At 60.1% G+C, this 22552-nt stretch overlaps 1 protein-coding gene across 4 annotated transcripts in view; it reads right to left on the bottom strand.

Annotated features, from left to right (window-relative positions):
- PEMT (phosphatidylethanolamine N-methyltransferase) overlaps positions 1 to 22552 on the bottom strand; it is a 46091-nt gene that overhangs the window by 5564 nt on the left and 17975 nt on the right. For all 4 annotated transcript variants that reach the window (XM_082373074.1, XM_082373073.1, XM_082373071.1 and 1 more), the window contains exon 3: positions 3303 to 3418. In XM_082373074.1, the coding sequence (XP_082229200.1) occupies positions 3303 to 3418 (116 nt within the window). The remainder of the gene's footprint in view (positions 1 to 3302; positions 3419 to 22552) is intronic.

The raw sequence follows: 22552 nt of genomic DNA, 5'->3' as shown, positions 1-22552 counted from the left end.
TGGGCAGCAAGTGGGCCCTGGCCTGCAGGCCCCTGGCTCCTTGGCCACCAGAGCGTTAGGGACCACGCGGCAGAGCGAGTGTGCGTGAGCGTGAGGGGGGGAGGGGCTCAGGCCTCCACGCGGATGACCCGCTGCCGCTCAGCCCCCGCCCGGGCTGACCCCCGACCCCCAAACCTAGGGCAGCGAGGCATGCCGGGTCCCCTCTGGCCACCGCTAGGCCGCCCGCGGCCTGGTGCGCCCACGGCCCCAAGTTCTAGTGAGGGACACCGCATGGCGACCCGATGGAAGAGACGTGGGCTCGGGCAGAAAAGTGGCACTGGGTTCAGACAGACCTGAGTGCCCCAGGCTCAGTTTTCACCCCTGTGATGGTGACACTGGGAGGTATGTGACCCGCTGGGCTCTGCCCACAGAGCTCAGGGACAGCTGGAGGGACCGGGGAGGGAGCTGAGGGTGACACCATGAGATGAAGCAGGACAGGCACGCTGGGCGGGGCCAGAGCTGCGATCCCACGGAGGAGACGCAGTTTCTTTTGGGGTTTTCTGCGCTGGGGGTGCGAATGGAGAGGCTCATCCATTTGTCTCTAGTTGTGCTTTTAAAACCTGGACTGAGCTTTCGGCCACCAATGTGACAAAGCTGTCTGCATTCTGCTCCCCAGAAGCTCCGGAACACGGGTGGAGGTGGGGAGGGGCGTCCCGCTCGGCCCCCTCTATCCGCAGCCGGTAAGCCCTGGGAACTCCGGCCGCTCGGGGACGCGGCCACGACACCATCTCGGGCTCGGGGCACTAAGCGCCCCTTTCTTCAACCCACACCAAGCAAAACTGTCCACGAAAGTAGCATCTGACAGGCTCACTTGTGTTTTCTAATACACATTAAAATAAGCGTATAACCACAAAATCAAAAAAAATGTTCACCTGGGTAACATTTTCCACCTGTGAAAAATCATGTGGAATTTAGGGCTCTGATGCTGTACTGATTCTGTACATTTGATCAACACATCACCTTTCCAAAGTGTTCCCCAAACCCATCACAGCCAAGAGAGGGCCTGTCGGTCTTACACATCCGCCCGGTCGGGGAAGGGAAGGGGGAGGAGCCCAGGCTGATACAGGCTCACCCTGCTCTGCATAACCCCACAACCCCTCCCCTGGAGGGTGGGCCGTGAACGCCGGGGTGGGGGGGGGCAGTACCTGGTGGTACGAGGTCAGGGCATTTCACCCAAAAGGTTACCCTGGGGCCCTTTCAAAGAGGCTGTGGAGGTCAGAGAGACTCTCCCGCTGGCCTGGAAGAAGGCGCCCGCCCTGCTGTGGGGAGGGCACAGACGCTAGGGTGAGGGCCTCGGTCCTGCAGCCACAGGAGCTGAGTCCTGTCCCCCGCCCAGGAGCCTGGGGGAGGCCCCACCCGATCTCTAGGTGCTCCCCCTGCACCGGCTGCCCGCCCTGCTCTGCCGTGAGCTGCCCCCGTCTGTCTGCCCCGCCCACTGCTCCTTCGTGCGGCCACTTGGCCATCAGGCCTGTCCTGACCGTGTCCTTGAGCAGCTCCAGCTGGACTCTGGTGCAGCAACGGCTGGCACCCAGATGGCCACAGGGACAGAGCCGCCGGTCCACACGTAGGGACCCGCCCTCAGGCAACGAGCACACAGGTGTGGGGGGAGGCTTGCTGCCCCCAGCACCGCCCGGCTCCTGCCCGCTGCGCCTCAGCCCGTGACTGACCCGACACCCATTCACGTGGTGAGGTCCTGAGCGTCACAAAACTATACCTTAAGATGGCTGAAACGGTCAATTTTAGTAATGTGTGTTTTACCACACACACAGAAAACCCACCTGCAGGAACCACATAAAGCGACAGGTGAAGGGTGCTAGGGAAGGGGACGGGACTCCCACAAAGCCCCTCTGCAGAGCCCCAGGCAGACCACCCAGACCTGTCAGCAGGGGGCAAACGGGAGGAGGACCCGAGAGGGGAGAAGAGGAAACAGGCCTGCGGGGGGCAGGGGGGGGCGTCCTTTCTCTCCACCTAAATTCCCTGGGTGGCCAGTTCAGCCAGACACCAGGCCTGGCCGGCACTGACACAGGGGCCTGGACGGTGGGAGAGGGCGCTGGACCTGGGGTCACTTCCTCCCAGGCCTCCTAAGGGCCCAGGACACAAGAAGAAACAGGGGGGACAGGAAAGGGCCGTCGGCCCTCGGGGCTTGGCCCTCGGGGTACAGAAGCGGGACGGACAGGGAGAGGGGCTTGTCTAAAGCCGCCTGCCTCTGCCGAGCGCTGGCAAAGGCTGGGCTTGGGTCGGGGCCCCAGGGGGGCCCCCTTCAGCCCTTGGGCCGGCCGGGCTCTCCATCGCCTCACCCTCCGCCCCTCTGCTCCCCCGGCCCCCGCCTGGCTGCCCACCTGGGCGCAGCCCACCTGCAGGGCGGATGGACCGTCAGCCTCCACCCCACAGAAACAGCAGCTGGGGCTGGCCCAGGGTTCTGGGCCAGCAGATAGCAGGCTGAGGAGAGACCGACTGGGGTTTTCTCTTTACATCTCGGACTCAGGAAGCCAAGAATGCAGAAGTCTAGAACTGGAAACAACACATCATTTTAGGGAAAAAGGCAGCAGGTCCTGTATCCTGAAGAGACTGATGTTTCAGGAGCTTTAAATGCCTCCTCAGATATAGCCAGGAAGAAAGGGGCCGTCGGGGATGGAATGTGCCCACTCAGGCACTCACGCATTCGCTCACTCATTCATTCATTCATTCACTCATTCAGAAGGGCCAGAGTGTCTGCAAAGGCTCGTTAGGGAAGAAAACAGGAAAAAAATCAGTCGAGCCGAAGGGTAGCACCTGGGCTGGCAGCCCAGGTGGGGCCGTTTGGGTCTCCTCCCCCCCCCAGGCTGAGTTTCCAGAGAGTAACTGGGGGAGGAAGGCCAGAGTGCAGCACAAACGCACCAGCATCCAACCCCGAGGGAGGGTTTCAGGAGCCGACACAGAGCCGGCCGGGCTGTCCTCCCCGCTCCCCGCCACGGTCACTGCTCGCTGCCCTCCGCGCGGGCGCCTCTCAGCCAGCAGAGCCGGCCGGGCGAGGTGAGCCCAGCTCAAAGCAGCCCCTGCACAGTGAAAGCCAACAGTCCATCCGTTCGCTCCCTGGTCCAGTCATCCGTTTGCGCCCCCCGCACCCCAACAGCTCGCGGCTCCCGTTTTCCTTCCACGTCCCGGGTGCTGCCTGACCCCGCACGAACCTTCCCGGGCGGCTGGGAGTCTCGTGGAGGGGACGGGGTTCCGTGCGGTCAGGCTGCCCCTCCCGCAGGCGCCCGGGGTGGGGTGGGGGGCCTTACCAGTGGGAGCGCAGGACGTTCAGGAGCAGGATGGCGCCGCCCAGGGTGTAGCAGGCCAGGTGGGGGGACCCGAAGGCCCTGCTCAGCTTTCGGGTCTTATGTTCCCATCTCGCGACCTGCGGAGCGGAGAGAGAAGCAGCCTGCGCGTGAGGCCTGCGCGGACGGTCACGGTGCAGCGCGGGAGCGGGGTGGAGGGCTCAGGAGGAGGGAGGATGGGGGGATGCGGCTGGCGGCCGGGGGTCTCAGCCCAGCCCCGTGGGGCGTCCACCCTGCGAGTCCTGTACGGACGGGCCACAAGGTGCTCCCGGAAGTAGCCTCTCCCGGCACACACGACAAACACGGGGGTGGGGGCGGCCCGCTGCCGCCCTGGCTTCCTCTGCCCACGGCCCGGCACACACTCGGGTCGCCCACTGCATGACACGGGACTGCGGAGGGCAGGGAGCCTCCGGACGTGGCCCAGCACCACCATCCACGGGGCGCTCCCACCGGGCCCTGGGCCCTCAGCCCCACCCCCCCATGCGCTGCCAAGAACAGACTTTCAAGCTTTTAATTTTTAGCCACAGAAGCCTTCCTGTATTTTTGCGAACTCGTCCCGCCTGAAATCTCAACCCTCGGCAGCTAGCAGTGGAGCCAAGTTGAGGGCGGGCTCCTCAGCTCCCTTCCCGCCTCGGCCGTCTCCACGGCTGCCTGCCTGTCCCTGTGGCACGAAAGCCAGCCGGGCCAACCTGCTCTAAGTCGGGAGGGCGTCTGGGTGGTCGGCCTTCGGGACAGGAACCTGCACACGTTTCCTTCTGGGGCCCCTGGGGGACAGTCCCCTCCAAAGCAGCTGGACCAAGGGGGACCCACCGAGGGGTGAAGGGAGGTCCTTGCAGGGTGACTGTCCGTCGGGAAAGTGGACGCAAGTGTCCTTGGCCAGAGGAAGCAGCCTGCTTTCACACATGGACCCGAGACTCAAGCCACAAGGGTGGACGGGACGTCCAGGCAGAGTGAGCTGGGAGGGGCGCTGACGTCCCAAGAAGCGTGTGATGTCAACGCCAATAATAAAAATCACAACCGTCGATTCAGCACCTGACGATTTAAGTGCTTTTACCTGCGCTCACTTAACACTCAAAACAAGCCTGGGCCGATAGCACTGATGCACATGGATGCAAAAATCCTCAACAAAATACTAGCAGACAGAATCCAGCAGCACATTAAAAGGATCATACACCAGGATCAAGTGGGGTTTATCCCAGGGATGGAAGGATTCTTCAATATACGCAAATCAACCAATGTGATAAACCATATTAACAGATTGAAGGAGAAAAACCGTATGATCATCTCAATAGATGCAGAAAAAGCTTTCGACAAAATTCAACACCCTCCAGAAAGTAGGCATAGAGGGAACCTACGTCAACATAATAAAGGCCATATATGACCAACCCACAGCCAACACCGTTCTCAATGGTGAAAAACTGAATAGCTGATTCACTTTGTTATACAGCAGAAACTAACACACCGGGACTTCCCTGGTGGCGCAGTGGTTGAGAATCCACCTGCCAATGCAGGGGACATGGGTTCGAGCCCTGGTCCGGGAAGATCCCACATGCCGCGGAGCAACTAGGCCTGTGAGCCACAACTACTGAGCCTGCGCTCTAGAGCCTGCGAGCCACAACTACTGAAGCCCACACGCCTAGAGCCCACGCTCCGCGACAAGAGAAGTCACCGCAATGAGAAGCCCGTGCACCGCAATGAAGAGTAGCCCCCGCTCGCCGCAACTAGAGAAAGTCCGCGCGCAGCAGCGAAGACCCAACGCAGCCAAACATAAATAAATAAATAAATTCATAAAAAAAAAAAGAAACTAACACATTGTTGTAAAGCAATTATACTCCAATAAAGATGTTAAGAAAAAAAAAAGAAAGAAACAAGCCTGGGGTGGGTGGGATGAGGTCCGTTTCCACGTCGGGAAGACGGGGCCCCTCAGAAGTGCCTGGGGGGGGTCACTCAGCCACAAAGAGGAGCACCCAAGCGCCCCTGAGACTCCAGGCCCAGTGTCCCTTCTATCTGCAGGGGCCCAGTGTCCCTTCTATCTGCAGGGGCCCAGTGTCCCTTCCATCTGCAGGGGCCCAGTTGTCCTTCAAACATGCTGTCTTTGTCACAAAACGTTGTTCCTGGTATGGGATTTCAAGATGCAGCTTTAACGGCTGTTGAGTTTTCCTCCCAGCTGACGCGCTAACACTTTCAAAAGGACACTGAAATCGGTGGGAAACCACGTAGTGCCACGTCCTCACCCCTCCTGCAGGCCCGGTGCGGGAGCACAAGCCCCGGGGCCCAGACCCAGAGCTGCCGCGTTTGTCGGTGCGGGCATGTTCCGCGCTCTCCCCCCACCCCGAACCGGCCACCCACCGAACGGGGCACGTGGACGAAGTGTGGTCCATCCAGAGGATGGCTGTCGTCGGCTTCATGCCGAGCAAGAGGAGTTTCCATCCTCACAGAGGCCTGGAGGGCAGCGCCCACCCACGGCGACGAGTCAGAGCAGCGGTGGCTGGGCTGGGGACTGACTAGGAAGGGGCGGGAGAGGACGTCTGGGGAAGGAAGGGCTCCCTCTTGATCAGGGCGGTGGTGACACAGGCGTATACATTTGTCAAGACTCAAACTACATTAGAATGTGTGCACTTTATTGTATACACACTCTAGCTCAGTAAAGCAGCTTTTTAAACATCCAATCCCTGTAGAATCTGAGCTCTAGGGACAGATGAGAACGGCCACCCACGCCACCTACCCGGGCAGACTCTTCTGCTCCCAACACGCCGGGTCCGGCCCCTGAAGGAGGGGTCTCTCCCCCGTATCCAAGGGGGCCGTGACCGGCTGCACCCCAGCCCAGAGCCCTGGGCAGCAGAGGGGGCCGAGCTTCAGCCGAGCGAACCGGGCGCTGGGGCCTCCGGACTCCGGGCTGGGCCCCCCGCTGCTCTGCGGACGGTGGAGCGTCTTTCCACCAAAGGCCCTTTGGGGACCACTCTGCCCGCCTTGGCCTCCCAGATGGCCCCCCAACACCTGCTCCTTCACCTGGGAAACGGCAGGGTCATGACTGCACTTTCTGAGCAACCCAGAGACGAAAGGTGGGAGAGGGAGGGGGGGAAACAGCGAATCCGATTCACCAACAGCTGTCTGCTTCCCGGTTGGCCAGCCTTAGACGGGTTGTTATTTCAAGGCAATCAACAGAGCGGCAGCCAGGAGCCTGGCTGGGTCCGAGGTTAACGTCCCGCCTAGCCTTCCTCGGGGCCCAGCCGCACACTTCATCGGATTAGGGGCCCGGAGGCAGTGGAGCTGACCACAGGGGACTGGCCACCGAGGGCTGGGCTGTGAGATGGTGCGGGCCCGCGTCCCGTGCGCCGAGAGCGACCAGACGCTCTGCCGTCGCCGCTCCTGACTTGGCGTGGCCTCTAGATTGCCAGGACCCCAAAATGGAGGTGTCCTGGCCCAAGCCCTGGCCCTACCCCACACGCACGTTCCCTCTCCCTAGGGCTGCCAGAGAAACACAGGCCCCCAGGTAAACCTGGATTTCATATAAAGAACAAATAATTTAATACAAGTTGCCCCAAATGTTGCTCCAATTTGTAGTTTCCCTGAAATCCAAGTGAACTGGGCTGGTTCTGCGTTTGCCACCTTGGGCCACCCTGCCCACACCCCTGGCAGGGTCACCAGCTCACCTCTGTAACGGGTAGGCCTCTTCCCCAAAATGTTGATTCTTTTTTTTTTTTTTGCAAACCTCTCCCCAGAATCTGGGCCAGGAAGGAGGCTGTTGGGGCAGGAGGAGGGCTGGGATGGATGGAAATCGAGGGAATTAGTCCCTGACCGCCAGCCACCAGCTGTACATTCCCTCAACCGAGTCAGCAGGGAAGTGTGACAAACGGGCCAGTGACTCCTTATCCACCTCCCAGTGTGGGGGGAAGACCCAGCGGGCGATGGACGGCCACACGCCAGCACCAGCGCCTCGTCCGGGTGGAGAGGGCCTCTCCCCCAGGGGCCCTGATTCCAAGAGCAGCCTCTGCGTCTTGGTCACCTCTGGGTCCCACTCGGCCACACTGATGGTGCTGGGTCTGCCTGTAAAGGAGGTGGCTCTGTTCCCCCCGGCAGCCCGGGGCCCGCGTCCTGGGGCTCAGAGGGCGTAAGGGTAGCCCAGAGGTGTTTTGGTCAAACCCACAGCATTTAAAAATAGCTGTCCATCAACAGAGGAACGGATAAAGAAGATGTGGTACATATATACAATGGAATATTACTCAGCCATGAAAAAGAACGCAATTGGGTCATTTGTAGAGACGTGGATGGACCTAGAGACTGTCATACAGAGTGACGTAAGTCAGAAAGAGAAAAATATCGTATATTAATGCATATATGTGGAATCTGAAGAAATTGGTACAGATGATCTTATTTGCAGGGCAGAAACAGAGACACAGACGCAGAGAACAAACGTATGGACACCAAGGGGGGGAGGAGGGGTGGGATGAATTGGGAGACTGGGATTGACATATGTACACTACTGATGCTATGTATAAAATAGATAACTGGTGAGAACCTGCTGCATAGCATGGGGAACTCAGTGCTCTGTGGTGACCTAAATGGGAAGGAAATCCAAAAAACGGGGATATATGTATACGTGTAGCTGATTCACTTTGCTGTACAGTATAAATTAACACAATATTGTGAAGCAATTATGCTCCAATGAAAAATAAATAAATAAATAAAAATTAAAAATTAAAAATATTTGACCCAACAATTCAACACCATTTAGAATTTCCACATTAAAACCCAGGCATCTGGGGCTTCCCTGGTGGTGCAGTGGTTAAGAATCCGCCTGCCAGTGCAGGGGACACGGGTTCGAGCCCTGGTCCGGGAAGATCCCACATGCCGCGGAGCAACTAAGCCCGTGCGCCACAACTACTGAGCCCGCGCGCCTAGAGCCCGTGCTCCGCAACAAGAGAGGCCACTGCAATGAGAAGCCCGCACACAGCAACAAAGACCCAATGCAGCCAAAAATAAATAAATTAATTAAAAAGCAAAAACCCAGGCATCCAATTTGAGGTGAAACATCTGGACACTGAGGCTCTGGGGGCCCCCACCCCGCACGGCAAGCCCGGGGTGGGAGCAGGCGTCCCGTGTGGGGTCGGGCTCCTGCAGGCTCATGCGGGGGGCGGCAGGGAGGCAACGCCCACATGCCCGCAGGACGGGCAGCCCCATGAACCGCAGAGCCGACTCGCCAGTGTCCACAGGGAAGGAGAAAAAACACATTCCCAGGACACGCGAGGCGCTTGAGCTCGGAGCCACCAGCTTTGCAGGGCGCTGTGTCCCAGCACTCAGAGGAGGCCTGCTGGGTTTGAGGCCCGGGATCAGAGTGTTGACGGGTAACGTCATTGACTCAGGACCTGGAACTCCTGTGTGTGAGCCAGGGGGGCCGCCGCGGGCTCAGCAGGCCCGGACCCTGGCCAGTTGTCACAGACTGTGTGCCCGTGGGCCGTGTCCTCTGCCTGAAACACCAGTGGTACCGACCACAGACAGCCATAGGGACCGCATGCTCGCCCAGGGCCAGGGAACGGTGTGTCCCCTGGGACACGCTCACACAGGAGGCTGACAGCCCAGTGGCACCTGTTGGAACCAGGACCCGCCAAGCAGCCCGCACTGTCCGAGCATCTCACTGGGGACGCAGTGAGCGTGGGTGACAGCAACTGAAACGGGGCATGGGGGTGAGGCCACAAGGACAGAGATGGACTCGGGGGGGTCTTCTCAGGGCCTGTGGTCCACAGAGCAGAGAAAGTCTCCAGCGCTGGAAGCGTGAGAAGCCCTTCCTCTCAATCCATCCACCCACCCACCAAGCGCCCATCTCTCCATCCGTCCAGCTCTTACTGGGGGACCTACTACAGGCCTGATGCTGTGCTAGAATGTGCTCTTGAAAAGAAAAGGGGGAAAAAACACAGGCAGTAAAAGTGCTTGCTTTGATTGGTACATGCAATTTAACAGTGATACTCAAAGCCAGGACGGGTCCACAGGACAAGAGCCAGGGCAGCAGCAGGAGCCTGTGCCCCGAGCACCTCCGCAACGCGGCGGGGGGCTGCTCTGGACGCCCCCAGCCTCTCGGACGCCCCACGTGTCCTCGAAGTGAGGCCCGCGAGTGGAGTGGGGCAGCTGACTGTTGGCCGCGGACCCAGCGCCCGGGGGACAGCAGGTGGGCGGGGGTGCTGGGTCCCGGGTCGCCCACGAGCTCCTCCGCCTCCCAGCCGCGTGACCCGGGGGCATCGCAGCCCCTCGCTCTGCCTCAGTTTCCTGACCCGGAAGAGGGAGCCAAGCAGCGATGCCGCACCTCGTAGCGCTGCCGTCAGAGTCCGGGAGTTGACGCATGTCTGGAGGAGACTGCGGCGCTGTCTGCCTCCTTCTGGGAGGACAAGCGGGGGCGGCGGGGGGGCCGCCCGCAGGTGAGGGAAGCCTGCTGTGCCCAGGCCCTGTCTGCCAGAACCTCCCACTGCAGCCCCCGCGGCCCCGGATCCCGCAGGAGGGAGGCCGGCCACCGTCTAGTCCGGGCTCTCCAGCTGGGGGCCTGGGCGTGTTCTGGGGCTCAGTAAACATCCCCAAACAGAAGCAAAGGCCGAGTGCTTTTGCATTTGTAGCTTTTGCTAAGAAGAAGCCAGAGTTTCCTTGCGTTTTTCAAAGGGGCCCACAGCCCAGAAGCACAAACCACCCCTCCTGCTCGGGTGGCGGCCCCCTCCCGCCAGACACACAGCTGCTCCAGCCTTCTCGCCTTCTTCCTCCTGCCCGCGATGCACGCCACGAGCTGCCCTGGACCACCCAGCACAGCCAGAACCTCCCTGCACCTGGCTCCACAGTCAAGTGGCATCCCACCTCTGTCTGTGCTCAGTGTCATACCCGCACGCGAGGCAGCCAACAGAGGGCCCCTGCGAGCGCTGATCTCCACGCGCGGATGGACGCGGGAACGCACGACAGCTCAGCGGCCTCCCACCCAGCCTGCTGGGTGAGGGGCTTCCCTGCAGCGGGGCTCGGTGGGGCCCGCCCAGCTGGTTCCATCCAAACGTGGGCGACGGCCTGGCCTGGAGGGACTGGGAGGGGTGGGGGCGGGGGGGCTCCACGAGAGGGAGTCCCAAGTCGTGCCCTGTCGCACAGGGTGGCGTCCAACAGCTTCCCCCAGCCGAACTGCCCCTTCACCACTGTCCCTGCGCTCACTCAGCCATCACCTGCTCACTGGACACCTTCCACCAGCTTGTCCAGGGAATACATCAGTGCTGAGCGGCACGCAGTCTTCCCCCAGCGGTGAATTCACATCTGGACTTGACTGCCTGGGAGACGGCCCCCAAATCCTACTGCCCACCCCAGACAACCCGAAAGGTTCCCGACGTGGCATGACGGAGGTGAAGCATCACCATCTGCAACTCCTAAATGAGGGCCCAGGAAACTCTATCATCAGGGACAGGGCAGAGCAGCTGGCCGTGAGGGTCAGGCTGACCTCCTGAATCCATGGTCAGTCTCAGGGTCACGCAAAGTGGAGCTTCCTGACGGCTGGGACAGGTAGCGTGACCTGGAGGGGCAGGACCTGGCACTTTGCAGGGCAAACGGTGAAATACTGGCAATTTCCCATGCTTCAGCCGAACATGCAGCACATTTACAAAGTGTTCTTTATAACTATCAGGTTCAGGAAATACAGAGGAACATGTTAAAAAGCATCACAAAGATATAATCGCTCAAACTCAGAAAATTCTACTGGACAAATGACTCAGTTTCTTCCATAAATAAATGACATGGAAAGAAGGGTTGGGACACTGGTCTGGGTAAAAAGGGCTCGGGAATCACATCGACTGAATGCAATGTGTAGACCTTATTCGGATCCGGATTCAAACACACCAACTGGAACAAGATACTTTTGAGACAATTGGGGAAAATTGAACATGGGCTGAGTACTGAATGGTATTAAGTTATTACTGCTTGTCCTTTCTACTTCCAGCTAAGATGGATGGAGCTTAGCCTCTCACCCGAAACAACCAAAAACAAATATACAAGGGCTTTCCAGACACCAGACATGAAGGAATGAAGGACACTGATTTAAACCTAACCCCATCAATAACATTAAATGCTAACGGCCAAACATCTCAATTTAAAGGCAGAGATTGTCAGGACTTCCCTGGCGGTCCAGTGGTTAAGACTCTGCACTTCCACTTCAGGGGGCTCAGGGTTGATCCCTGGTCGGGGAAGTTCCACATGCCATGGGGTTCAGACAGGAAAAAAAAAAAAAAAAGAAAGAAAAAGCAGAGATTGTCAGATTGGATAAAAAAGCAAGATCCAACTGCATGCTGGCTCCACAAAATACACTTTGCTTGTAAAGATACAAACCAGATCAAAGTAACAGGCTGGCACAAGAGACATCCTTCTAACACTGGTCAAAAGGAGAGTGGGTGGGCTTCCCTGGTGGCGCAGTGGTTGAGAATCCACCTGCCAATGCAGGGGACACGGGTTCGAGCCCTGGTCCGGGAAGATCCCACATGCCGCGGAGCAACCAGGCCCGTGCGCCACAACTACTGAGCCTGCGTGCTGCAACTACTGAAGCCCACACGCCTAGAGCCCGTGCTCCGCAGCAAGAGAAGCCACCGCAGTGAGAAGCCCGCGCACCACAACAAAGAGTAGCCCCCGCTCGCCGCAACTAGAGAAAGCCCGCGCGCAGCAACGAAGACCCAATGCAGCCAGAAAGAAATTAATTAATTTAAAAAAAAAAAAAAAAACGGTAGAAATTAGTTTCAAGTGCGCACAGGACATTTACCAAGATAGACCATGTGCCGGGAAATAAAACTAGTCCCAGTAAGTTCAAAAGAATTATACATCACACAAAGTGTGTTCTCTGACCACAATGGAGTTAATTAGAAATTAATAACAGCAAGATCTCTGAAAAAAATCCCCAAACGTCTAGAGACTAAGTAACACATTTCTTAAAAAAAAACAACTCACGGGAAAAAGAAGAAATGGAAAGGGAAACCAGAAGGATTTTGACTTGAACAAAAATGAAAGCACAACATACCAGCGTCTGTGGGATGCGGCTGCTTGGGAGGGTTTATGGCACTGAACACCCACAGGAGAGAAAGAAGGAAGGTCTCCAATCACTGGTCTCAGCTCCCACAAGAAACTAGAGAAAGAAGAGAAAAGAGAAAATGAAACCCATGTAAGTAGAAGAAAGTCTGAAGTGGGAATCAATGACAGAAAATAGAAAAACACTAGAGAAAAATCAATGAAACCATGAGATGGTTCTCTGAGAAGATGAATAAAACCTCTATTCAGACTGATCTGAATAGAGATCAAGGAAAAAAGACACAAAGGCAAAAAAAGGAACACGTGAACAACTTATACCAATGAACTTGATCAAAGCTCACTCAGGAAAAGAAGCAGAGAGTCTGACCACGCACTATACCCATCAACATATTTTAACATATAGTCAAAAACCTTCACGAGAAAAAGTTCCAGGTCCAGACGGCTTCACTGGTGAATGCTACCAAACATTTAAGGAAGGAATAATACCAATTATGTACAAACTCTTCCCAAAAACTGAAGAGGAAGGAACAGTCTCCAATTCATTCAGTGAGGCCAGCATTAGCTGACACCAGAACATTGCAAGAAAAACTAGAGAAAAATACCCCTCCTGAACAAAATACAAAAATTCTAGACAAAATGTTAGCAAATTAGCAAACGGAATCCAACAACATACTAAAAGGATAATACATCATGACCGAGTGAGATTTATACCAGGAACAAAAAGTTGGTTTAACGTTTGAAAACCAGTCAATGTAATTCACCACATAAACAAAGTAAGTAAGAAAAAACACTACGATCGCCTTAATAGACATGAACATTTGACAAGAATCCAACATACACTCCTGACAGAAACTCAGCACATGAGGAGTAGCGGGAAACGCCCTCGTCCTAACAAAAGGCATCTTGGAAAACCCTACAGCTGACATCACCCCAGATGCTCCCTTAGACCAGGAAGAAGGCATCATGTCAAGTAAAATGTGACACACGGTCACCTACATAAACGCTGATGAAATCGACAAATAATGCCAGACTGGCACCCCGAAACCTGTGAAGCTTCGCTAAGAATTTTAAGAAAAGACCTCAATAAACGGAGAGATACAGAGTGTCCGTGGGTCCAGAAACTCAGTATTATGAAGATATCAATTCTCCTTGATTAGTCTACAGATTCAACGCAAACCCAATCAAAACCCCAACAGGCTTGCTGCAAATCGACAACCTGAATCTAAAATTCTCATGAAAGTGCAAAGGACTTAGAGTAGGCAAAACAACTGAAAAAGAAGGACAAAGGGAGGCCAAGTCGACAGATTTTGAACCGTATCATAAAGCAACTGTGACCAGGACTGGGGGTGCTGGTGCCAAAGCGGACAAACAGACCATCGGAACAGAACAGGGAGTCCAGGAATAGACCCACGTGTGTAAGGTCGACCGATCTGTGACAAAGTATAAAGGTCATTAATTCAGGGGGCAGGGGACAATGGCACTGGGCGTCGTGTGCAGAACCCAGAACTCAGATCACGTACAAAAATTAACACAAGTGGGTTATAAATCTAAACATAAAACCTGAAGCTACAAAATTTTTAGAGGAAAACAAACTAGAAAATCTGTATGACCTCGAGTTATGCAGTGATTTCTTAGACATACCGCGAAAAGCACAATTCGTAGACGCGGAGATGTGATGAATGGTCGGGTTCCGGCTGATGGCTGGAGGGCGGGGCTGTTATCGCTCCCCCCGGGGGGCGGGGAGCAGCCCCCAGCGCCCACACCAGCTGCCCTCCACCTGCACAAATGCCCGCCAGGCCCCCTCAGCCCTCCGGCACGGCCCACGGCGTCCCCTGCCACCTCCTCGGCCTCCCTTCACCCACGAGACCAAGTCACAAGACTCCCTCCTGCTCCTGGGCCCTGGGTCCCCTGCATCTCCTTGCCCCCTGCTGACACCCCCAAGAGGGCAGATCCCGTCCAGTCAGGTCCCCAGGCCCCTTCTGCCCAGGGTGACCAAGGTCACCTCACCAGGGCAGGACACAACTGCCGCCCCTGCGCCGGCCCCCCAAAGGATCACTGTTGTGATGTCGATTAATCACACTCTGCCTCCTGGACCCCTCTCCCGTCCCTGATGTTTGCCTCTGGGGGAAGGAAAGGGACCCGGGGGCTCTGCCCCCGTGGAGCCCGCCAGCCTCGGACGGGCCAGCCCTGGACCGGGCAGGCGGGGGACAGACGGCTGGTCCAGATCCTGGCTCTGCAGCGGGGCCTCGGGCCAGGCACTCAGGACGTGGCGGGGCTGGCGAGGGTCCCCCCCCGCCCCCCGCCACCCGGCCTCTGGGCGGCTCTGGGTGCCTTTGTTGACTCGGAAGATGGTCACAGCTGTGACTCGGGTGGGACCTCGTCTTGGGGTCCAACCTGCCACTGCAGGGAGTCCGGGAAAAGGGCCTGGGAGCTCTCAGCCAGCAAACCCCTCAGGGGGCACGGCTTGGCTGTGAGGACCGCTCCCCACCTGCCCCCCCGCCCCCCCCGGGCAGCCCATCCTGTCTGAGCTGCTTTCCCTGTGCCTGCGACGGGGTCGTGCAGGAGGACGCCGGAGGGACCCCACCCATGCACATCTGGAGGAAGCAGGGAAGCCGCCAGCCCCCCACAAGAAAGCCCATCACCCCCTCAATAGGCCATGAGGCGGCCACGTGGCCCGAGAGCCCCAGGCTGGGGCAGGGGGCACCCGTGGACCCAGCGACACAGTCCTTGCTTAAGCAGACCAAATACCTGTTTTTCAGTTTTACATAATAAATACACTAACGGGGCAGGGAGAGGAGGTTCTTTATTGAACGATCCGCTTGCTCGGGGATTCGTCTAAATGTGCTGGTTTTCTCCCTACACTTACAATGTGTGAGTTACGCACAGCTCTTTAGGGTCTTTTTAAACTTTTAAATGAAACAAGGCCCACCTGTAGGAAGCCCCTGAGAAAATAGCCGTGGAGTGAGTGGCTCTTCAACTACTAACCAAATACAGTGCACAACCCGGTCTGCCTGATTTGGTCAATATTTACATGGACTTCAGCCTCGGAAAGGAAATTGGGCCGTGCTGGCGCTCAGCTGGGGAGCTGTCTAGCTACGCAGGTTCGATAGGCAGCTGGGCCCCCTCTGGCATCGCAGGCGGGTGGGCGGGACACGCCACCAAGACCAGCGCCAACGCCAGTGTCGGCACAGCATCTGCACCTGTGGCCAGACGGCTTTTTTTCTTTTTTTTCTGAGTTAAGAGTAGTTTATTTTAGAAAGGGAGACTATTTTCGGTCAGCTTTAGAGGTAAAAGTAAAATTTTTTTGAGACAGGACACTTCCCGTCGCCCTGGAAAGCTCCCCGCGCCCCCAAGCCCCTGCCCCACGGCCCCTGGCCTGGCTTCTGCCCCGTCCAGCCTTCTCCAGCGTGTGTGGCCACCAGACCGTCCAGGGAGCTGTGCGTGGATGGACCATGGCCAGCTTACGCACCCCAGCTGGGGGCCCTGCGTCACGGGCTCTGCTAGTGTCAACAGAGCTGCTCCCAGGATTCTGTGTGCACGCGCGTCTGCTGGGCTGAGGGAAGCGAGCCTTCAGCGGTCTGGGCACCTGTGCCCACCCACCCCGTGCTGTGCGACCCCAGGAGGGTGGCTGGGAAGACTGACCAGGCAATGGCAGGGGACCCTCAGGGGGCACTTCCCACAGTCCACAGCCCGAGGCCCCGGTGGGGGCAGGACGTGGAGCCGACAGAGGGAGTGAGGCGCCAAGGCCTGGGGCATAGAGACCCCTTCCTGAGCCTGGACAGAGACACAGGAAGGAAGGGGGAAGGAGTCCAGGGCAGGGGCGGCCAGCAGGCCACGGGCAGGGAGGGCGGGAGGGTTCGGGGGGCTCTGCAGGAGGGCGGGCCTGAGCCCCTCTGTCCCAGACCGCTTTCATCTGGGAAGCAGGGAGCAGTGCGAGCCCCCCTGTAGCCTCCCCGTCACCCGCTGAGCCGGGTGGGTGAAGATGAGACGTCTGCCCCCTCTCGGCCCTGGGACCCCCAGGGGGCGGCAGCAGTGGGGTGTGGCAGCTGGTCCCCAGCTCCAGAGAGCAGACAGTGGTGGCATCTGTCAGGAGGCCACCCACTCGCTGGGCGTGAAAGGTCAGCCCCAGACCTGGGCTGCGTGGCGGGGGAGAAGGCAGATCAATATTTCTACAACCACTTTCCAGGTGAAAACTGCAGTTCAGAGAGGGAAGGTAACCTGCCGCGATGCACAAAGGCAGGGCCGGGACTTGCCCGGGGGCTCTCCTCGTGAGCCCCCTGCCCAGAGAGGACGGGCATGGGCCCGGCGCCCAGCACTGCCTCGGAGAACGTGCTGGAGGGCTAGTGAAGCTCCGCCAGCCAATGTCACAAACCGGTGCCGGAGCCCGAGGGTGCAGCTAATCCTCTTATCCTGCGAGGCAGGCACGGCGCTGAGGAAAGTGCTTTGCCGAATTGTGCTCCCTCACAGTTAATCCAGAAAAAGAGGCCCCGTCTGCGTGGACTGGCGTGACACGGCCCGCGGCCCCCGGCTCGGGACGGAGATCACCAGCTGAGGCCACCAAGCGTGCTCACCTCGCTGTGGCCCAGACCCCAGCTCACCTCCTGGTCAGGCGTCCGGAGCTGGGAGGGGCCCATCTCTTAGCCATCACCAGCCTCCCGGAGCGAGCTGGGCCACAGCAGGGACACGACCTGGCCAGGGCAGGGCATCGCGCTTTGGTGGGACTGTCTTTCGTGGAAGAAAGTCGCGAGTGTGGTCTGAACCTTTCCACCAGGACAGCACCCACTCCTGAACCTGTGTGGCATCCAGGTGTGAGCGGGGCTGAGCCAGGCCTGGGGCCCCTCGCTGCTGAGCAGTCACTAGGGCCTGAGGCCACCGGGGCCACGATGCCGTCCCTTGGGGACGCCACCCCGCCTGGGGGGACCTGACGCCAGGAGGGCTTGGGGACGCGGTGCTGCTCCTCTCCAGCTGCCTTCCCTCCCAGGCTGGCCTCCTCGATGCCTCTAAACCTGTTCCTCAGACCCAGAGTGGCCCCCGGACCGGCAGCCTGGGAGCCTGTTAGAAAGGCAGGCTCTCAGGACCTGCCCCAGACCCGCCGAGTCAGAGTCTGCGCGTTAAGCGGACGCCCTGGGATGGCGAGGGCGCTGTGCTGCTCCAGGACACGGCGGGGACCCTGCAGCCGCTCGCTCCCGACGCAGCTCCCCCGAAGCTGGCTCCGGGCTCCGCTGTGCACACCCACGGCCCTGCTGCACCCTCGACGACTCGGGCGTGCTGCTGTGTGAGCCTCCTTCCCGTCTCCCCACCCGCGGGATGACCCCTGGAAGGTGCTGTCCTAGCAGCAGCCGCGGAAGGCATCACACACACCCCTCGGGCCGTCCGGGGCTCAGAGTATGGCTGCAGACAGACGGCAAAACCAAGCTCCTGCCTTCCTTGACCTCCGAGCTTGACGGGGCACGCGACTCTCTGGGGACGCTGGTGGCCGTCAGGTCCTTGTAACAACAGGCTTTGCGCCTCGGAGGAGAGAGCTCGCAGGTGGAGCTCCTGCTTCGGCGAACCTCGGGAACGGCCTTCCCAGGAGAAGTCAGCACCTCTCACGACGGCTGGGTGGGATCAGAGCACAGCACCTGCTGTGTGCAGCGCCCGCCCGGGGACCTTCTCAGTCCTCGCCGCCACCCACGAGGAAAGCACTTCAGCTTACACACAAGGGAACAGAGGCACAGAGAGGTTAAGTGACTCACTCAAAGCCACACAGCTGGAAAGTGGGAAAGCCCAGCCTTGAACCCAGAGCCTGTCTCTAGCCACTAAGCCCCTGGGCCTCCGGGCTGTTCCCCCTGCCCCCCACCCCGATCTGCTGGCACCAATCTCCAGGACGGGCTGGACTCCAACAGCCCCACCAGCCCCGACGCCCTGCAGGGCCGGGCACGATGGCTCGGGGCCCAAGAGCCCTTTCCCACCGGACCAGGAGCTTCCACCGCGTGAAACCCGGGCGGAGACGCGGGCAGTTTGCGGCCCCCCACGGCCCCCCAACCTTCAGCGTTTCTGTCACCGGAGCCAGAAACGCTCGTGGGAGGGAGGGGAGGCCGCGCTGGTGACGGAGGTGACGCTCCGGTGCCCCTTCCAGAGCTGCCACGGCCCCAGGCCCTTGGCCTCACCAGGCGTCTCCCAGTCCTGAGGGCCACTGGTGTCCCCAGCTGCCCCCGGGCGGCACGTCGCCGGATCCCCGACCAGGCCCCACCCCACAGAGCCTGACCTCTCCTGGGCACGTCAGGCGGGCCGGCCGGGACCACCGACATGGAGCCCAGCCCTACGGGCCACCCCCGGGCAGGCCTGCTCCGTGCCGGCGTCCCCACACGTCCATCTGCCTGGACGCCACAGCTTCCTGCACGTCCTGGCCACCCGGAGGGGCTGCCCGCCGCCCTTCGCCTGCTGCTGGCCATGCTGAAGACCCTCCTCTGGCTGCCCCTCCCACCTCGTCCTGCATCCTGGGTCCAGGCCTCACCTCGTCCCGACTCCGGACCACAGGGCCTTGATGGCCTCCCCTGTCCCCGGGGCCGGGGGCGGGCGGCCAACGCCATGACTCACCCGCTCGTTCCAGAACACAGAACAAACCCTGCCCTTGCTTCCAAAGTTTGCTCACAATGTTCTCTCTCATGATAATGAGGTCGTGCTGAGGCAGGAAACTTCCTTAGCTTTGGGGATGCAACAACGCAGGGGCAGCAACTGGGCAGGATGTCCTGGGACCCGGGTGACAGCAGGCCCGTTCTCGCCACTGTTCCGCATACTTAAAATGTGCAAATTAAAAAAACAGTTCCCTCTGCCCAGGAGCCTCCCGTCCTCGGGGGTCTCCACTCTGCCCCCTCCATCCCCTGGGCCACATGCCGTCTTCTGAGCCCCGGAGTCTTTTCTGGAGGCGCCCCCCTCTTCAAGCAGCCTGGGAACCCCGGGGAGGGGCCTCTTCCTCTCCGAGCCTCCCGGGCGTCCTGCGCTCGGACACTGGCCAAATCCCCGACCTGCTAAGTGCCCACGTCCACGGCCGCCTCTGCGCGGGCGGTGGGCGGGGGCAGGCAAAGCCATGGCTCACGGGGGAAAGAGGGGAGCGACAGCGCCGGGGAGAGCGTGTCCCGCAGCCAAGGTGCGGCAGGAACCTGCTGGGCACCATCCCGCCCCGGCCCGGCAGCCCAGAACCCACCGGACGCACATTCAAATGGCCTGGGGGCCTCCCGGGAGCAGCGGGGCTCTCTGTGCAGAAGCAGATGGGGCCAGGCCGGGGGTGGCGGGCGTGACAGATTTAAGCAAAACGCGGAGGCTCTGACTCCTGCTGAGTCTGCCGCGGGCGCGAGTGCGGGGCTGTGAGCAGCAGTCTGGAGCGGCCCGTCCCGCACACAGCCCCGCCGGCCACCAGCCTCTCGCCCGGGGACCGGCACAAAGATGCCGGGAAGCCAGTGGAGCCCAGGGAGGGGGCGACCCCACCGTTCTCCCCAGGCGGGGTGGGAATCAACAGGCACGTTTGTCAGTCCAGGGGCTCAGCCTGTAAGAGGGGAAGAGGGGCTGCCGTTCCAGGGGAGGGCTGACCCCGCCTGTGGCCCCCGGCTTGTGACCTGGAGGCCACCGCCAAGTCCCAGCGAGCTCCTGATAACTGCTGAGCTTCTGTGCCGACATATGCACTCGGCGTCCTCACAGCTGCGCAGCTCAACGCTGAGCCGGGATCCTTCACTTGGCCACATGCCGACCCGGGCCCTGTCCACTGGGCTCCATCTGGCTTCCTCTCCTTCTAAAGGGCAGAAGCGAGGTGGCCAGGGAATGGGCCTCTGCACAAGTCTCCATGACCTTCAGGACTGAGCCCGGTGACCCGCTGAGGCTGGGGGAGCCCGTGGTTTCTCCAGGACCGGGGCTGAGCACCCCTCCTGCTCCCGGTGCTGCGGGCCAGGCACGGCCTCCTGGGGCAGAGACTCAGGACAATTAATCCAGCACTGAGGGGCACCCGAGGGACGTATTTACAGAGCAGCCGAGGCCAGGCCAGTCTCCCCGCGCTGCAGGCCTGACCCCCCCCGGCCCCGGCAGCCAATGGGCACCGAGGAGACCAGGCCAGCGTGGCCTCTGCCCTCGGGCCCTCCAGTGCGGGGCAGATGTGCTGGGGATGTGATCGCCAGAGAACGGGCGCTGGGAGGAAGAATAAATTGGGGTAGGGCCATGGGGAGGCCTCTCTGGCAGGTGACCCTCACTAGAGGCCTGAGGGCTGAAAAGGAGACCCACACAGAGCATAGAGAGAAGGGTCCTCCAGCAGGAACATGTGGCCTGCAACGCCCCGGGGTGCTGTCCGGACCAGACCAGCGGAGTCCCGTCTAGCCGGCCAGGCCACGTGCCGGCCTGGGGGGTGGGGGGCGGAGTGGGCCAGGGTTCCCCTCTGCACCTCGGACATGGTATTTAGCAGGTAAGCTGTCTTCACCAGAAAGCGCCAGAGGCGCTGGGAGGGACACTGCAGTCGAGGTGACAAAGGGAACCACACGTCGGGGAGGAGCTGGTGGAACAAAGGAGCCAGAGAGAGAGGAAATCTGAAACCCCAGATGCCGCGGGATCACAGGGGTCGAACAAGGAACCCCCGGCGGCCAGGGCCCACCGGCACCACCTGCTCCTCGCAGGAACCCCGGCTGATCAGGACCCGCCGTCCACAGACCGGGCTCGGAGGCTGCCCACACCGGCAGGGAGCAGGTACGAGGCCGGGGGCCGCGCGGAGGGGCCAAGCGGCATGGAGAGGGCGGGGGGTCATCTCGCCTGCGGCCCCCAGTGGCCTGGAGCCCCGCGGCCAGCGGCCAAATGTGTGGATGCAGGCCTTGAAGACGGGCGGGACACAGAGGCGCCACAGGCCGCGCACACACCCGATCTGGAACACCTGTCCAGAAGTCTCCCGGACCCAGCACTGGGCCCTGGGAGGTGTGCGTCCTGGTCACGGCCACGCAGCTCCCAGAGGCTGTGACGTCCTCACCGCCCCCACCCCCCGCCCGGCAGCAGAGAAGCACAAAAGGGCTGCGTCCTGATGGAAACCCAATCCCCTCGCAGAGCCCTGCGACTGGGGACAGTCTCTCCTCACTGAGTACAGCCTGGGTCAAAATACCGTGTTCTGTGCTAATCGCCACTCCCCCACCGCGGGAACATTCCGGGGACCTGAGGGGGGGCTTATGGCTCTGCGTCCCCCGAGGACGCGGCAGACAGAACACAGAACAGCGCGGCCCCTGCCCGCAGCGCGACAGCACGCTCTCTCCGGAAGACCCTGCACAGCCTCCCGAGCCGCTGCTCAGCCCGGGCTGAAGCAGGAGCCCCAGGGGCCTCGTGGACGCACGGCTGAGGCGGCTCAGGGACTCCTGCAGCACCCAGGGGTCAAGGGTCGCGCTCAAGCCACCAGCCAGTCGGCTTCGGGACGTGGGGCCCTGGGCCTCCCTGCCAGCTCCACCAGTCACAGCCACACGGTCCGGTGACTGGAGGTTCCGGGTCCAGGAGCAGATCCTGGACATGCGCAGATAAGCGGGATGAGCACGTCTACTTTAGGGCTGTTTACGGGGCAAAGTGTGACATCAGGTGCTCGTCCACGGGTGGGGGCCTGGTGAGTGAATGACAGGACATCCCCACAAGGGGCTGGAAGAGTGAAGGGGCCTCTGGGTGTGAACGTGAATGGCCTCCAAAACCCACTCAGAGGGGCTGTGAGGACAGGGCCCAGCGCTTAGGGAACCCTAACAAAGGCCAGTTCCCACCATTGCTCTAAGATCAGTGTCCTCTGCTTTCCCGAACGAAAGGATGAGGGACCTGCAGGGGCTGCGGTGGGTGCAGGTGGCATCTCAGGGCACACGAGCCTCCACGCAGGGCACGTCCGGGGCCTGGGGCAGGGGTCAGACAGCCGTTCTCACCATCCGCCTTCCGCAGACGGTGGACGGTGCACATGCGTGGCCAACATTTAAACATTCAACGTCCTAAACTGCAGAAAGACTAAAACAAGTGACCATGCCCAGGGGGAGGGGCAGACGGCAGGGACCCCGGGGGGTGGGGGGGGCCGGCTGCAGCGATCGATCCTGCATCTTCGAGGCCGACCAAGGGGAGGAGGGTCACGCCGCTCTTCCCAGGTGCCCCCCTGCGGGGAACGGCGACTCCCGCCTCAGGGGGACATGCTCTCACTTCCCACATGATTCTAACAAGCCCCAAACAGC

The sequence above is a fragment of the Balaenoptera borealis genome (assembly GCF_965194805.1).
Source record: "Balaenoptera borealis genome assembly, chromosome: 20".
NCBI classification, from domain to species: domain Eukaryota; kingdom Metazoa; phylum Chordata; class Mammalia; order Artiodactyla; family Balaenopteridae; genus Balaenoptera; species Balaenoptera borealis.
The sequence above is the reverse complement of the archived record's forward strand: the minus strand, read 5'-3'. Positions and strand labels throughout refer to the sequence as shown.